The sequence below is a fragment of the Tiliqua scincoides genome, chromosome 12, assembly GCF_035046505.1.
Source record: "Tiliqua scincoides isolate rTilSci1 chromosome 12, rTilSci1.hap2, whole genome shotgun sequence".
In the NCBI taxonomy this organism is placed as follows: domain Eukaryota; kingdom Metazoa; phylum Chordata; class Lepidosauria; order Squamata; family Scincidae; genus Tiliqua; species Tiliqua scincoides.
In genome coordinates, this window is record NC_089832.1 from 6,800,209 (window position 1) to 6,817,540 (window position 17,332).

The 17,332-nt window shown below is 46.5% G+C and overlaps 1 protein-coding gene across 2 annotated transcripts; it reads right to left on the bottom strand.

The window, feature by feature from the left end:
* Positions 1 to 839: 839 nt before the first annotated feature.
* LOC136663166 (A-kinase anchor protein 17B-like) lies at positions 840 to 17,070 on the bottom strand. Of its 2 annotated transcripts, none has more exons than XM_066640145.1 (7): positions 16,990 to 17,070; positions 13,222 to 13,399; positions 11,131 to 11,912; positions 9,670 to 9,800; positions 5,890 to 6,133; positions 3,200 to 4,730; positions 840 to 2,916 (listed from the first exon to the last, which is right to left on the bottom strand). In XM_066640145.1, exons 3-7 carry the CDS (start codon positions 11,896 to 11,898, stop codon positions 2,789 to 2,791), a joined length of 2,802 nt encoding a protein of 933 aa, XP_066496242.1. In that variant the 5' UTR covers positions 11,899 to 11,912; positions 13,222 to 13,399; positions 16,990 to 17,070; the 3' UTR covers positions 840 to 2,788. The 2 variants fall into 2 exon arrangements, with proteins under 2 accessions (XP_066496242.1, XP_066496241.1); XM_066640144.1 differs by having other exon boundaries at positions 16,918 to 17,060.
* Positions 17,071 to 17,332: the final 262 nt, after the last annotated feature.

A 17,332-nucleotide genomic window follows, 5' to 3' on the forward strand; every position in this document is an offset into this window, starting at 1 on the left:
CACTCAAGAGGCAAGAGTTTGTTCTCAATTTTGATCCAAGACCAAAGCATCCTCTGAACAGCCAGGGGCTTTATATAGAGGTCCATGAAAAAATTAATCTTGGTATTTTAAGGTGCCATTTCCTTCTATTTGCTCAGAATATTAATATTCCGTCTAACGCTTCAAAAATTCATAGCATCCAATTGACACTCTCTTAAATAAAACACATTTGGAAATTAGCTGCAAACGCATAGAGCTTTGGTGCAGATTCTGCCTAGGCAGTTTCTCGGGGTGCCTCTTTTGAAGTAGGAACAGGAACATCCATTCATTTATCCCATTACAGAAGGCTGAAGAGTGAGGTTGAATCCACAAGCTCAAAGAAAGTTGTAGAAATACATGATAGTATTTCCCCAAATGCTACACCTCATTGATACGAAATAAATTTAAAGATCTTCTGATGAGGATGAACATTTATACGGTTACAAATATTTTATTAAAGATATACAGTACGTACATATGTGCACAAATTGGTGGGAGGGCATTAAAAGTTGGAGGAGAAGGAAGATTTTTTGTGTGCCTGTAAATACTACGTAATGAAAGACAAAAGTTATCTATTACTCGAATGTTGCTATTATTGGAAAGCTGCCCTATAAAACAGCTTTCTTCACCAGTAAGTGGGACATTTTTGAAATATAGAAGGAAAAAAATAAAAACAAGGCAGAGCTTCAGTGGGAAGTACATTTGGCAGTTATCTAAACAGGACAGTTTTAAAGTTAACCCAGGTTTAGAGGCCTGTGTGGGGGAGGGGGAGACATCCCCACTGAATGGTTTGACACAAAACACAAACTAAATCTGCATACTTTGGTTTTGTACTATTTTATTGGAGCAGAAGTTAACAAACATGGGAGGGTATGCTCAGGAATGCGCATCACATGAGTTATCATGACATGTAATAAATAAAGCATATCAAAAACAAAAGTGGAACAGAATGCTGTTGTATTGGGTTTGTTGTTTTTAACTGAACCTAAGGCTTGTTCCCCTTCCATACCATTTAATAGAAGGTGTGGCCATCTGATGTGATAACCTAGCTCTAAGTCCTCACCTATTTTGCATAATCCTACTAAAGTCATTAAGACCTTCAGATTTTTCATCTGGATTGTATTCTACCAGTTCCACATTTTATACAACAAGCAATTGCTTAAGCAATAACTCAATAAGACCACTTCTGTGGGCCTGGACTGGCTAGGCTTCGGAGGGCCACTCACTCAAAAAAAGGTCAATATTCCAACTAGTACTGAAGATGCCTGTACCCTCTTTCACTGTTCAGCCTCCATTCAGCCTCCAACTACCTCCATTCAGCCTCCATTCAGCCTCCAACTAGTACTGAAGATGCCTGTACCCTCTTTCACTGTTCAGCCTCCATTCAGCCTCCAACTACTGGCAACCCGGCACAAAGGAAACAAGACACTGCTGGCCTGTGAAAGGTCTGAGTTCCTTCTTCCAATTCTGCATGAAACAAGAACTGCAGAAGGATGCTTGTGAGCCAATTTAAGCAAGGGGATGTGCAATTTTCTGGAGGACTGGATGGCTGGAAGGTACATCAACCATGACTGTAGCTTGGCTCTGCACATTTTAGCAGCAAACCCTTCCAACTTTTGTCAGTTTCACTGACTGGAGTGATGCAGGAGATCTGCAATCAGATTTCCTGACAATGGATTAAGTAGACAATGAATAAAGTAGTGGGGGCCAATTCTGACTGAAGCAAATACTGGATGCTGGGGGTGTTACTCTCTTTTCCCTAATCCCACTCTTCCCCATCCCAAAGCAGCTATCAGATTTATGGTAGAAAAAATAGAGATATGTGTACTGTGTTTTGCCCATTTTCTTCTGCAGTGGAGCTAATGTTCAAGAGGGCAATTTAGATTGGGGAAAATATTATAAACAATCCCCCCCCCCAACACTGCCTCTGATGATATTATGACAGGCCCCCTGCCCCCAGGAGCTGCTGTAAAGTTAAAAAAACACTGGGAGATCCAGTCACAGATTTTCCATCCCATGTGTGGTGCAAAGGGCAAACAGTTTCATGAGAATTGTAGGGAAGCAGAGATTTGGAAGGTGGGATCTGCTGATCTACACACACACACTGCCCCAAAAACTCAACGGGGACTGCCAAAAGATGGGTGCACAACATCTGACACAAGCCACATGGTGTCCAACTCTGGGTGAAGCTATGCTAACAGAGGCTGTGGGTCCCAACACTGCAGAGACAGCAGTAAATCATAAACAGGTTCCTTTTCGGCTTTTGCCAAGTATCAGGTTTCTTCTCCCACACCACCCCCTTTTTCAACATTGCTGAGGAGGCACTTTTTTAAAATTAAGATTCTTTAATCAATCAGTATAATACACGTAGTTTATGCATAACTCCTAACTGTACAATTGCTGAAGAGCAGAATTTGTACAGCTTTCCTCCTCCAGATCAGCGGGGACCATTCAATTTCCTTGGCTCACACTGAGAGGAGTCTGTTCTCAAATGGCTTAAAAATCATGCACTTCGGTTATGTTTCTTTTGGTCATTTGTTTAGATATCAAATCCACCAAGATAGATTTTTGCCACCTACCTTTACCAGCTAGATTGTTTAGTGCACTGTCCTCTCTCTCCCAACATGCGAACAGAGAAGCCTACATAAAATGCCTATATTGCTGAAAGTCTAGCGTGACTGTTTCAAGTTCCTGAAGAGCCGTATAAAAACAGAACTTCTTTTGAGCTTCCTCCTTGAACAGGTTCAAGATCTCTCCAGGACCAAGGACATTAGCATCCTCTTCCAAGTTCTGCTCCACAGATTGATTCTGAGTACGGACTTGTCTGAATTATCTCAACAGGAAACAGAGCCCATCGTTCGGAATCTGCTTCCACCTCTCTTCTTAGCAGTAAGTCCCCTGCAGATCAGGAGAGATTTGCAGGAGAACCTCAGAGTCGCACATGCCCAAGTGAGAGTCACTGCTCAGGAGTCCCAAAACGGGTTGCAAAACTAGCAGCAGATCCCACCCTCCTCAGTCCCCACTTCTCGTGCCAATGTCCTCTACACAAGCTCCCTATTTCCTACCACCACTCTGAACTGCCCCAAGAGTCATCTTTTTACACCAGCTTTGTACGCTCTCTGCCTCCCTTCCGTGTCAGGTCCTCTCTGACCAGTCACTGTAACACCTGCATTCCCCTTACCTGCCTCTGGGTGAGCTTCCTGAAGCTGAAAGGCCCCCAAATGGATGGCATCTTTTGCTTTCACCACTCCTGTCACAGTATGGAGCGTTTTACATTTCATTTTGTGGTGCAACACCTTGCTGCACTTCCTCTGCACCTTGCCGAGGGACTCCAGCTCTCTGCAGTGGTTGGTTTTAAAGAAGTGGGGTTTGTCATGCGGCAAAGAACTGCCCGGAGATTTCTTCTTCTTTTTCCTGCAGACTTCCTTCTCCTCTTCACTGGACGGCCACTTGGCCTTGTGCCCCTCATGCCTGCCTTTGCTGCCAGATCGCTTGGATGCCATTTTAAGCCTTTGCCTGGGACGCTTTGTCAAGTCACAGCAGAAGCTGCGCTGGCTGTACGGACCCTCTTGCTCACCACAAGCAACATTCTGAACACAGACCAGCAGTTCTCGTGCTCTTTGCCGGCTGAGAGGCCAGACTTTACAGCTGCTTCTGCAGCCCCCGTTCCTCTTCTCCATCTTGCTTCGCGATTCAAACACCTCGCTAAAACATTCAGAATCACTGCTGATCTCCTCCAGGAGGTCTTTCAATTTATACATGCGGCTAAGTGACTTGCGTGACTGCACAGCTATCATGCCAGTATTATCCCCTTGGGATTGTTTATCACAAGCAGCACTGGCGCTACCTAAAAAGGGACTATTTGATTCGTCATGTGGTGTTCTATCACTATTCTCCCCCAGTGAATCATCCCACTGTCCCGGAGAGTTTTTGGTGAATTCTCTATTACATGCACGGCTTTCTGGCAAGACTTCCATAGGCCTGGGGTCCTCCTCTATCACTTCCCACAGGTAATCGTTGCTCGAGCCCCCCTCAGGGAGCTCTGGCTCAAAACTCACTTCTGTCAAGCACTGGCCCTCTTTGTTCTTCAGACTGACCTGGAAGCCGTCTCCACTCTGGGACACCACCCTCTGCCACCAAGACTCTGTGTCTGTGTCCTGCAACACTGGGCAGATTCGTGCATACCTTGGGGTTTGGTAGTAGTTCAGTAAATAATGTATGAATTCCTCTGTCTCATAAACCTTTGGCTTCTTGCGGTTGCCTGCGTTAGCTACTTTGGAGAAACATCCCATGTTCAGGCTTGGATAATCCTCTCTGTCAGGAGACTGTGTGACATTGCAGTCTTGAGTGACTGTAACCTGCAACAAGCCACGGCCACGATAGCCGCCTGAATCCTTGTCTGTTAAGTGGCTGGTGACCATTCTAGCAGCTGGCTCATTCAAAATTGTTCTCCCGAGGGGGCGAGGTGATGCAGGTTGATCAATCCCAGTGTAGTGTTCCTCTTCCTCCTCCGCTCCCCCAATATGGGTATTCAGTTGGGTTGACTGACATGTGAGCTCTCTCTCATCCTTCAGCTCCTGGTACCCAAAATAATGAGAGTCTCCCTTCTCCTTTAGAGCCTTCTGTATCCTGGGTGCAGAAAAACAATCCTCTCTTTTGCTTTCAAGACTCAATAGAGGCTCCCCTATTTGCCTGGATGACAGCACAAAATCCTTCAAGATAAAAGGGGAGACAAGGTTGCAGCAGCACTGCACAAACAATGCTGGGAGACAGCAAAACAATTAAGCAAAAGCCTACCGCTTCAGTAACTTGCATGCAATTTGGAGTGGCCCAAGACCCCTGGCACTTGTGACAGGAAACCCAAATGGTACCCCTTTCTCCCCCCCCCCCAACTAAGACAGAGCACGGTTCATGACAATCGATGATTGTCTTGCGCAAGACTCTCTGTAACAAATGGCAGCTGGGTAAAACCATGACTGTGCTTTTACGCAGACCCCCACAGGAGTTTGTGCAGAGTCCTGATGAACTCTGCCTTGGGGCCATTTCTGTCCAACACTTTGGAGAACCCCACATATACTGCCTGATGTATATGCTCAAGCTTTCCTCACAGCAAAATCTCTGGGACTGGTCTTTTATGCAGCCAAATTTCTCCATAAAGAAGCCATCTCTTTATTGCCAGTTCAAAACAGCCATATGAATTCACACTAACCAAGTTTGCTTATCTCTTAAAGGCTGTGGTCTTGCAGCTTCCAGAGCCTAGAATAACTGGTAGTGAAATTCACTTGCCAGAAGCTAATAGCCAAGTTACCCTGAATGGCTGTGGATCACCTTTTTCATTATCTAAGAGTAAGCACTTCAAGGGTTGTTGCCCTGAAACAACAGCCTCAGTCTATGCAAGCCAGGCTGCTCTGCTGGGTCAATGGGTTCCCCTACAGAAGTTAAGACTCCAGACCAGAAGTGCAGGTGGGATCATAGCTCAGCACACTTTGCATGTAGAAGGTGCCAGATTTAATTCTTGGTAACAGCTTTCTTGGAAAGGTGACCCTGGAGATGCAGACAATACTGAATGGGATGGACAAATGGTCTGATTCAGCTTTCTGCATTCAAGAAACAGCCCTGCTCATTATCATGGGCTGAAACAAAGACATGAATCAAACGCCTCTGATCTTTCTCACATGTTACTGACTCTGCCCAGATAAATCTCAAGAGTCCCTTCTTGAACACGTGGCCCAGCCACCCCACCCAACTCACAGTGGATGTCAAAATGCTGCCCACTCACAGCACTGTCTTCTTATATATGCCTATGGGGATCCACATCCTTTTAGACAGATACTGTTTTTAAACTTAGAATATTTTTAAAAATATTCTTACTTTTATTTGGCTTAACAGCACTGTAAGCAGCCTGATAGACTCCACTCTTCTCTGAGCTAGAAGGTATTTCCTTTCTTCCCATTCAGGCATATTCTCTGGCCACAGAGCTTCTCCAGCTGTTAGCTTCTGCTGTTTTCTTGGGCGTTTTTCATCCCGATCTATCTGTCTTTTCTCCCGTCTCTTGATTTTAGACTTCCTCTTTCCTTCTCCAACTTTTTTTTCATCATCATCGTCACGTCTTTTTCTAGGCAATTATTAATATGGGACAACTTAGATGAAAAAAAAATCATTTTACATTTTTAACCCCTGGAGGGTAGGAGGGAAGGTTTTTAAAGGTGCTAATAGGAAGGACTTCCATGTTTATAAATCTATTCACTGTTACATGCAAGAGGTAACAGCTTTTAAAAAAAGCGTACTTTGAATAAATAAAAAACATTTCTAGGGAAATTCAAAGTGATTTAAGTTACCCTGAACCTCTTTCTTTCTCTCTCTCAAAACATCTTATATTCCTAAAATCTATAGTCCTCCACTGTATTTAGACAGGTATCCTAGCTCACAGTTATAGCACATTAAGTTTTAGTGGGACAAGCATATCTATGGGTTGGATTGCAGTCTGCATTCTCTCAGTGAGTACAGAACTTGACCCCACCTTTCCCTAGTTAGAGCCAGAGTCCCAACAATCATTCTTTGCTTTTGACCTGCATCTAATGCAGCATAGGTGAACGTCACTTTATGTTCCGACGAGCAACAGACAGCATATGTGACAGTCCATCACTGATCACTATTCCCCCCCAACCTACGAAGCCGAGGGGAGCTGTGCTCCCCTCACCTCCGAAGGCTTTTCTGAGCCCCGCAGAGACAGCGTGCATTCACGTGCTGCTTCTGCAAGGCTTAGAATGGCTGAAAAAATTGCAACTTCCAGTTTCCTTGGGAAATCAAAAGTGATTTTTTTTTTTTGCCTTATAAGGCATTTGGAGGGCCGGGGAAGCACTCCAGGGAAACCAGAAGCAATTTTTGGCCTCTTGGGTCATTCTGATCCTCGCAGAGGCAGCACAGGACACCAGCTGCCTCTGCAGGGCTCAGTAAAGCTCCCAGGCAAGGGGAGCTCAGCTCCCCTTGGCTCCTGCAGCTTACAGGTGATGTCATTTAGCATCAGGCATTACTTGATGATAGGGGTGCAGGAACGTATCCCCAGTGTTAAGCGACGCACACCTGTATAGCCTTCTCTTCACACCAGCCCAGACAATGGTTTAAAGGCCCAAGATGCAGATCTAAGAGACCTGGCATTGTTAGCTGCCTGGAAACCATACACAGGCTGATCAGAGGAAGAGAAAGGTATAAAGAGGCTGCCTGCTGCAACTCTGCAAGAGTTAACATTCTTGTCTTGCCTCCTTCCAACCAGGTACTGCTAAAGACAGGCAGTGTTGCCACGTTCTGCATCAAGTATGACTGCACCACTCTGATGCAGAAACACAGCAAAGTAATTTGCCCTTGGAGGAGGCTGTCCACTGTGTCTTTGCTTGAAGTTTGCTTTCTCCTAACCAGGAGGTATACTCAGACTTAACAATTTGTGTAGATATAGAGAGCAAGCTACTCTCAAGGAAAGCAATTCCTACTCTTCCACTCTGCCAGGGGCAGTAGTAAAAATATACCTGCCATTTTAACTCAGGAAGTAGTTTGCCTCAGAGAAGTCACCCTCTCTGAGGGCTGGAAAGTCTACAGCATTTCTGCAAGCACACATCAGGGGCTTGGTCTGCTTTACATGCAGAAGGTCCCAAGTTCAATCTCCACAATCTCCAGGTACGATTGGGAAAGACGCTAGCCTAAAACTGCAGAGTCACCGTCAGTCAGCATTAACCATACTGATCTAGATGGATTAACCATTTAACAGTGGAAGCTCAAATCTGGGAAATACTGCAACAGGGATCTTGTAAGCATCCTTTTCAGAACCATTCCTGAGGAACATAAATTATGTTCCTATCTGCAGAGAGATTTTGCAGATCCATTTTTATTTTATAGGAAGCAATTCTGGGAAGCTACCAGAACAACCCTTAAAAGGGTCTGTGTTTTATGTACAAAAGCTAAATGAGTGAGAAAATAAAATCCTGAATTTGTTGAGAGGTCCAAAAAAAAATCTAGTGTTACAATATCTGTGTTGGGCATAACAAGTTTTGTTCAAAACACACAACAGAGTGGGTGGATCCCAGGCCTCCCTGTAGGATTTAACTTTATTACTGCAGGTATACAAGGTGCTCAGGTGTACTCTGACACTGAAGAAGCCCTCTGGAGAGCAAAGGGAGGCTGAGAAAACAAGTAGGGACACAGCCATCAGCCCTGGAACCCAAATGACATTGTGTCCTTTTTCAGATTACTAATTATTTCAAAGGAGCTATCATACTGCCTGACAGAATTGAGGTGAACTGCACAGCAGGTTTTAAGCAGCTATGCTCCTGCAGTTCATAATCAGCCTTCTTCCAAACGAACAATCTATTGCTTTCTCTGATAAGAGTGTAAAGGATGCACTGCCCTTTCAATGAGGGCCTAACTGCCTGTTGTTCAGAGTGCCCTCGATCTTCACCAGCACAGCAGTTCTCAGCTTCTACAATAAGTTTTAATCACTTCTGTGACAGGATGGCCCCAGCAGTGAAACATCACCAAGGGTCGTTTTAACATCTTTGAGGTCCAATCAGGCAGAGCCACGGTGGAATAAGTAAGGTCATGTTTCGGTGGACTAACAATAAGTGGTCAAAGTTGAATTCCACATCTGAAGCTGCCCTCTATGGTAAAGCAGCTGGCCCCAGGTTCAATCCCCGACAACTCCAGGTAGATTAGGAAAGATTCATGTACTGGAACCCTGCCAGTCAGTGTAGTCAAATACTGAGCTAGATTGGGTAACAACGTGACTCAGGACAAGGCAGTTTCATCACCTGAATTCATCAATGTACAGGGATTACTACCACTCCCTCCCACAGCCTGATACCTTCACTTGACATCTAAGAACATGAACGGGGTGGGGATAGGTGTTGGCAAGCTTTGTTGAGAGTCTGCAACCTCCAATTTAAGGCAACTTAGCTTTGATGTTTCCTGTCTTGCCAGAAGCATATTTCACTCCAACATATTCTGTGCCATGAACATTCTGCCAGAGCTTCGACTTCCTAATAACTTCAGCATTATTTTTTGTTCATTTTAAAGCAAGTTTCTAGCCCTTATGGCTGGAAAGGTATGCTTGGATGTCTGGAAAATGCTTGTCGAGGGGCCAGACAGAAGGGTCTGAATTAAATTTTCAGAAGCTGGAGGTACTTTGCAGAGGCCTGTGGTACACACTGTTGTTCCTCCTCCTCCTTCTCCTCACACTGAGTTAGGAAAGCTGGAGTAAATTATGCAAAAGGAGTAAAAATGGAAAAAACTGAGAAATGGTGCAAACTTGTTCAATATGCCTAGGGCAGGGGTGGGCAAACTTTCCACTTCAGGGATCCTGAACCTTTAACAATTGTGTAGGTGAGGGAATTTAAGCAGGTGCAGCTTGTACAAGCTGCACCTACTGAAATTCCCACTCCTACACAATTGTTAAAAGGTCCAGGATCCCTAAAGTTGAAAATTTGCCCACCCCTGGCCTAGAGCATACAGGGTAGAGGTGTTTTGATGCACAATCCACACTGCCTGGATGCAAACCTTTAGCTTTTTAAAAAAATGTAGAGTCCATATAGCCCTCATATATCCCTCTCTGTTTCCCTCACTAGCAAAGAACAAGTCAACCTTTAAAAAAAATGCGTTCCTCACCTTTCAGCCCCTTTTTTTGCTCGGCTTTCCTCCCTCTTTCTCTCTCGCTCTAGCCCTTGCAGTGTCAGTCTCTCCAGGTGCCTATGGCTTATAGCACTTTCACTGAAATGATTGGTCGTATCAGAGGTCACCTGTTTTGAAATAAAGAGAACAAAAATATAATGCTGCTCACTTGGTCAGACAAAGCCCAGTCTCCCAGGTCCAATCTCAAGGTCACAAACACAAAGAGAGACTTATAGGCATTAGAAGGTTCTCCAAGTGATTTTGGACTCAACTACCTCCAATATAGAAGAAAGGACCATTCTAAGATGCCCCAAACCAACACTATGAGTATTGATGGCTGACAGATATTCTTCTTCCTTACGTTTCTTTCCAAACAAACTAAAATCCAACCCTTGACAGTAGAGTAAGGTTTGCTTGGCATCACCAAGAAGTAACTGGACAGCTGGCCCGATCCAGCAAATGACATGCCTAAGCACAAACAGTAGCATAGACCATTTCCAGCCCTTCCCAATGCCAAACCTCAAGCTACTTTTCTCCAAGGGTGTGATTTAAAGGGCAGTTTACAGGTTCATTTGAGATAGCTGCTGAAAAGGATATGGCTGGGATGTGCATGTATACCTGTGAGTGATAGCCAAGGTTTTGAAAAATGCCTGTTGCTTTCTCTGGCTTTCTAAAAAACAGTTGGGTATATTTAGAAGCTCTTTCCCATTGGTTCAGAATGCCTCCCTTGTGCACTCCACTCTTGAAATGTATTTGGTTAAATAAAGCTTAAGAAAATAGAAAAAACTTATTTGCCAGGTTAGTCTTATGAAAGAAGAGAACACCCTACATATAGCTAAGCCAGATACCTGGATTTTATTTTATTTTTCAATGTAACTCAGAGAGCAGACAAAGTGAAACTGCCATAAACACTTCCATGGGGTCTATCATATTTCTGAAACTATTCACAAACTAAAAAGAAATCTTTTTTTGGTACTTGTTAACAGTGAAATTTTACATCAAAAAAAAAATAATTGTGCATTACTCAAAGGCAATTTGATTACAGATTTAAAAACCAAACATGTAAATACCATTTTTAAAAAGCTTAACCAATAAATAGGAAATTTACAGAAAGCTGGATAGCACCAGCATAACTGTCAGTTGCCATTTGTCGAGTTCTAATGGACAGCACCAAACACTCCATGCAAGGAAGCCCTCGCAAATTCAGTCAAAACTATACAGCAGCCTCAGAGATGCAGCCTGTGCAGAAACAGCAACAAAAGGGTTTGGAATCAACTCAAAGACTGACAGATTTCTTGTTGAAGGGGGACCTGAGCCCCCTTCATCAGATGCAAGCTGGGCTGACAAAGTCAACATGATCGTTCATCCACCAAATCATTTGGTGGCACCAGACTTCTAATTGCTTTTGCTGAAATGGGCTCCCCCCCCCCAATCCGGAGCTTACATGATGCTTCTTACCTTGATGTTACATGCCAGAGCTTTGCCATCATCCCCTTTGAACATCAGCTTCATTCCCTTCAGTGTCTCCATCGCTTTAGCAAAAGCCGTAGCTTCCTGGTACTGGACATAGGCCTCAAATGTCCGCAGGCCACGAAAGGTGAAGCTATTCGTGTTTCCTCCCACCATTTCTTCCCTGTAAGGATCGAGCATGGGGATGTCTACATTCTTGATCTTCCCAAACCCTTCGAACGCTGCTCTCAAGACTTCTTCACTGGGCATTTCACTATCTGAGCCTTTTAGGGCAAACCATTTGCAAGGCAATCCTTCCAGACGGATGCAATCGGGAATATCCCTGCTTTGCTTGGCAAAGTCTTCCTCTAGCAATTCTCTATCGTTCGAAATGGGCTCCAACTCCTGAGGAGCTGGAAAGTCAGCGGGCTCCTCTGTAGCCATCACTTGCAAGCCATCTTTAAAACCATTCAGTTTTATCATCTTGCCATGCAGCTTCTCCTTAAGGCTACAGACCAGGCGCTTGGTTTCTGCCTCTCCCTCAAACCGAATGAAACCCTTTGTGCTCTTTGAAACCTTAACGCTGGTGAACTGGTCTGGGCAAATCATGTTCTTCAGTTTGTCCATCACTTCCCACTTAGACAATGCCCGGGGAGGTCCAGTGTGTTCTGGGAATACCACACTGATTGTCAGTTTTGCTACTGGCTTAAGATATAGTCGCTGAGAAGCACAGAGTTCTGTTGCTTCTGAGGGATCGCAGACTAGAGTGACTGTCATGATGACCAAATGCCCTTAGAAAAACAATTAAGAGGGAGTTGTGTTAAAGATCAAATAAACCACTCTTCTTACATCCTACATGGTTACCAGGAACAGCTGCCTGCACCAGACAAATATGCTTATCAGACCTGAGTACGATAAGCACAGTTGCTGCTCATATCATTTCAGGCTGGACCAAAGCTTTCCAGTAGTCCAACCCATTTTTTTTTTCTTGACTGAAGACCAGAAGGCACATTAACTACATTTCATTCATGTATTTGCTAGGAAACAAATTCCTTTTCTTCCAATGCAACTTGCTTCCACATAAGCACACACAAGATTGGAACATGCCCCCCCTGCCCAACTAAAATTCGAAACATTAACCCGCTATTTAAAGTGCTATACAACGATTCTCAAGCAAGAGTTGGAAGAGATTGCTTTATCATTTTGTATAGTACTGTCAAGAATCCCAGTAGGATCTCAGATTGAATCAAGTACTTCAAGTTAAATTTGACACCCCCAGGAAAAGTTAAATTCAACACCCCCAGAAAAAGAAAGCGCCCTCAAATAATGAAAACAAAAATACAGCATAGGTGGGTAAGCCTCTATGTGCATCACAAAGTGCCATCAGACTTGAATGAAAACCTCTTGGCAACAATATACTGTAAGAAGTTGCCTTATACAAAGGGGAACCACTGATCCATCTATCTCAGAACTAGAGCAGATGCTTGTCAACAAGGCTTCAGGCAGGAATTTTTCTCTTCCCTACCTCAAGAGGATGTGGATTGAACGTGGGACCTTCTGCATGCAAAACAGTTGATCTACCCATTGAACTACAGCCCCTCTCCTAATATATATGGAATAAATTTACACAAACACTTACTTACAAGCCATTAAATTTTAATCTGAACTATCCCTCAGTTGCTCCCCAAAACAACCAAGAATTATTTTCAAAATGTACTGTTCTTACACCTGGAAATACTGACACAGTTTAGTGATTCTAACAGCAGAGTATTTCAGGAAAAGCCCCTCCATATTACCAAAGTACAGTATTTCCAACATACAAGGACAAGTAAACATTTTTAGTTTTGAAAAGCATGACATTGCTGGTTAGCCATTCTGGATCGATCGATCGAGCGCTCGCTCTCTCATCTTGGAGTATGGAATAGAAGTGCCTGTATCAGTCACCCAAAACCGCTTTCCAAAATATGACACACTCTTGAATTGACCACTCCATTCATATATAGAATGAAAAACACAGAACATAATGGTTCAGATCTACTTACTAGTGACCTAGTAAAAGTTCCTCCTTCAGCACATAACAATAATTATGCAGCTACGCACCTTGGAACAGAGGAATCACTTTCAAAGGCAGAGAAGGTGGTGGTGGGAGTACCAGCTACTTTTTCAATCGTCCTGGCATATTCTGGCTTTTTTCAATGCCAGCCACAATTTCATTTTCCCACACCTTTGTGTGGCTCCCTTCTTCTCTGGTCTTCAAGTTTTGTCTTCAAGCTCTGTCCTGGAAATTAGGATATTCCAGTTTGTAGGTTTACCATTTGCCCCTAAATGCTATATTTCTCAACAGTATCTTTTGTACTCAAGAGTCAAAGAGTGACACATTACTCCTCCACCCAGCCTTTCAACTGTGTTCATGTGTAGGGAAAGGTTATTTGGAAACTCTAGTACACTCCCTTCTGAGACCCAATACCCCAAATTGCAGGAACCAAGGGATACAGAAGAAAATAACAAAATGCAGCCTCAGGCAAAGCCATCACCTGTTCCCATCCCTTACAAAACACCTTGATCACAGATGCATATCCACAAAAGGTGTTGCTGATGGAGGCTAACTTCTCTTATTTTGTGACTTCATAAACATTTCACTTCAAAACACACATTCACTCAAGCTCAAATAGAGAGGGACATATCTTAAACATTCAGATTATGCAAAATAGTGCCACGTTGGGGCATGTCAATGGAACAAGCCTGCAATTTCAGAATAGGGTGGTAAATGTCTGATCATGGTGCAGAACCCTCAACCAAAGCACAGAATACAGCTCATGTATACATCAGTCCCCGCACATAGGTTTAGCTTGATAAGGCATGGTCATCAGGAAAAAGACCACATGACAACTCATCACACAGCAGGAAAAGTTTCAATGAAGAACACCTAAAAGAAAATTTGCAGCCATTGCTCTTCACCCCAGAAACAGAACTTTGTCTCATCCCTGCATATTATATCTCAGGTGCTCCCCAACACACACGTCCAGCCTTCATAACACCAAGCCTTCCTCCATCCCCTCATAAGAAAAGCCCTACTGGATCAGGCCCATCTAGTCCCGCATCCTGTTTCCTACATTGGCCCACCAGCTGCCTCTAGGAAGTCCACAAGAAGGAGGAGAAAGCCATATCCCTCTCCCGACTGCTCCCCAGCAACTGGCATTCAGAGGCACACTTGCTGAACCTGAGGTAGGAAACAATGATCATAACTAGTAGACACTGATGGACCTATCCTCCATGAATTAGCTCCAATCCCAAATTAAAACTATCACCACATCTGGTGGCAATGAATTCCACAGACTTAATTATGAACTGGCCTCTGAGCGGCCCGCTTGGAGGCAGGCTGTGCAGCATGGCCTTTCCCAGTTTGAAGAGACACTTTGCCAACAGTCTGAGGCTAAGAGGCAAAGAAGGAAGGCCCATAGCCAGGGAGACAGACCAGGGACAGACTGCACTTGCTCCCGGTGTGGAAGGGATTGTCACTCCCGGATTGGCCTTTTCAGCCACACTAGACGCTGTGCCAGAACCACCTTTCAGAGCGCGATACCATAGTCTTTCGAGACTGAAGGTTGCCAATACTATAATTATGAACTGCGTAAAGAAGGACCTGTTTTTGTCTATCCTAAATTTCCTGCCAATCACTATCACTGGGTGATTCGTGAGAGCAAGAAAAAACTCATTTTTTGCACTGAACTGCATTTACAACTTGATTGCTCATTCACACATTTTCCAGAGGTCCTTTACAACATTGCAACTTGTGCTGGTTTTTACCACCCTGAATAGTTTGGTGCCAACTACAAACTTTGGCTACCTTGCTGTTCACCCCTAACTCCAGATCATTTAACAGCAATTTAAAAAGCATCAGAAATCCCACTTCTTACATCCCTCCACAGCAGTAGTAGCCATGATGTCCTTCATGAAACCAGCTTGTCTTCCTACCTTACCCATCACCACCACAGCCCATCTGTCTCCATGGGAGAGACCACAGACTCTCTCAGTCCAGCCCCACATACAGACTCCCTCACACCCCACAAAATACTGGCCCATTGCTTCTACCAGATCTCTTCCCCCTACCACCTCTATAGGGCTCCCACAGCCCATGCAGAAGTAACCACAGCCCACTCCTTATAGACAGGCCTCTGCTTCCCTCAGTCCAGCCCCACAAATATAGCACCTTCCTTGCAGGAGTGGCATCAAGCAGCAGGTCAGGTGCTGAGCAATGGCCCATGCCCAGAGAGCCTACCTAGCCAGGCCAGACCCTAAAACCATCAGACTGCGGTGCTGCTGGGGTACAGGCAAGGGAGTACCCTTGGGGGGGGCAATGCAGGGCTTTGCTACAGGGCCCCCAGCAACCTGACACTGGCCTTCCTCATACCCTGCAGAATCCTGGTCCACTCTCCACCAACCTAACCCACCTCTAACCCACACCACTGCCCTACGCACACTGCAGCCCAGAGGGAAAGATCTCTTCTTATCCTAACCCCACAGCACACCTACCACCACCCTGCTCCTTCACTGTGCACCCCTAACCCATGCCAATACTCCACACACTCCTCCACAGCTCAGCCAAGAGATCTCTCCTTATATCAACCCCACTTCCAACTCACCCCACAGCACCCTCCTGCTCATTCACTGTGCACCCCTAACCCATGCCAATACCCCATATGCTCCCCCATAGACCAGCCTAGAGGGAAAGGTCTCTCCTTACCCTAATCCCACTTTCAACTGCACCCCACATCACTCTGCCCATCCTCCTGCCCTTCGCTGTGCACCCCTAACCCACATGCTCCCCCACAGCTCAGCTCAGCCTAGAGAGGGGAGGTCTCGCCTTACCTTAACCCCACAGCACACTGGCTGTCCTCCTGCCCCTTCCCTATGCACCCTTAACCCACACCAACACCCCACATGCTCCCCCACAACCTTTGGGGGGGAGATCTCTCCTTACCCAAGAACCACAGCAACCTGGTCACCCTCCTGCATGCCACCCTGCCCCTTCACTAGGCACCCCTAACCCACCCCAATGCCCCACATATGCCCCCCACAGCCCTGCCTGGCGGAGAAAAGTCTCTCCTTACACCAGCCCCACAGCACCCTGACCACTCTCCTGCATGCCACCCTGCCCACACTAGGCACCCCACACTAGGCACCCCTAATGAACACAAATGACCCACATTCTCCCCCACAACCCTTCCTGGGGGGGGGAAGTCTCTTCTTACCCCAGCTCCACAGCACCCTGGCCACTCTCCTGCATGCCACCCTGCCCCTTCACAAGGTACCCCTAAACCACCCCAACGTCCCACACACTCCCCCCAGACTAACCTAGCCTATCCAGGGAGGCCTCTCCTCAACCCCCCAAGCATCCAGCCACCCAAGCACTCTCCTGCCCACTTCACCCAGCACCCACAAGCACCCTCAGCCCCCCAAGCACCCACAGCCACTGCACCCAGCACCCACAAGCACCCTCAGCCCCCAAAGCACCCACAGCCACTGCACCCAGCACCCACAAGCACCCTCAGCCCCCCAAGCACCCTCAGCCCCCCAAGCACCCTCCTGCCCCTGTACCCAGCACCCACAACCCACACAGACAGCCCAAGCTGCAGCCCGCCCCACAGGAGGGAGGGAGGGAAGGAGGGAGGGAGCCTCTCCTTGCCCCACATGTTCCTCCCCGCCTGCCTGGCCCCCACAGCCCCTATCAACACTCCACATGCCCCACCCCAGGGGGGGCGCCTCCCCTGATCCCCACAGAGCCCTGCCCCCCACCATGGTCCCCCTGCGCGGCCTCCGGGGGCGGGAAGAGCCTCGGCCTCTCCCCCGCCTCGCGCCGCTCCTTGCCTCCCCACGGCGCGCGAGCGGGCGGGCCTGGTGTGCCCGGCCGGGCCTTGTTGCTCCTGCCGCCTCCTCCCCCGCCGCTCCAGCAGCCCCTCCGCCGGCCACACGCGCCCTTCCTGGTCCGGCCTCCCCGGGGCGGAGCGCGCGGCGGAGGCGCAGCACGGGCCGCCCCCGTTACTCGCGAGGAAGCCCGGCCGGGCCACAGCGGGGGGGGGCGCCTGGGGGGCAAGCCCTGGCTGCATTTACTCGCGAGGAAGCCTCATCCAACTCAGCAGGGCTTTCCTGCAAGTAAAGATGCCTTGCCTTGTGTACATTTACTCGCGAGGAAGCCCACTGAACTCAGCAG

Bases quoted from the DNA above. Each gene is read 5' to 3' on its own strand.
- LOC136663166 (XM_066640145.1), bottom strand. From the start codon at position 11,898: ATGACAGTCACTCTAGTCTGCGATCCCTCAGAAGCAACAGAACTCTGT. The intron at 6,134-9,669 runs GTGAGGAACGCA...ATAATTGCCTAG, and splicing joins GCAAAAAAAGGGGCTGAAAG to AAAAAGACGTGACGATGATG. The intron at 2,917-3,199 runs GTAAGGGGAATG...CCTGATCTGCAG, and splicing joins GGAAGCTCACCCAGAGGCAG to GGGACTTACTGCTAAGAAGA.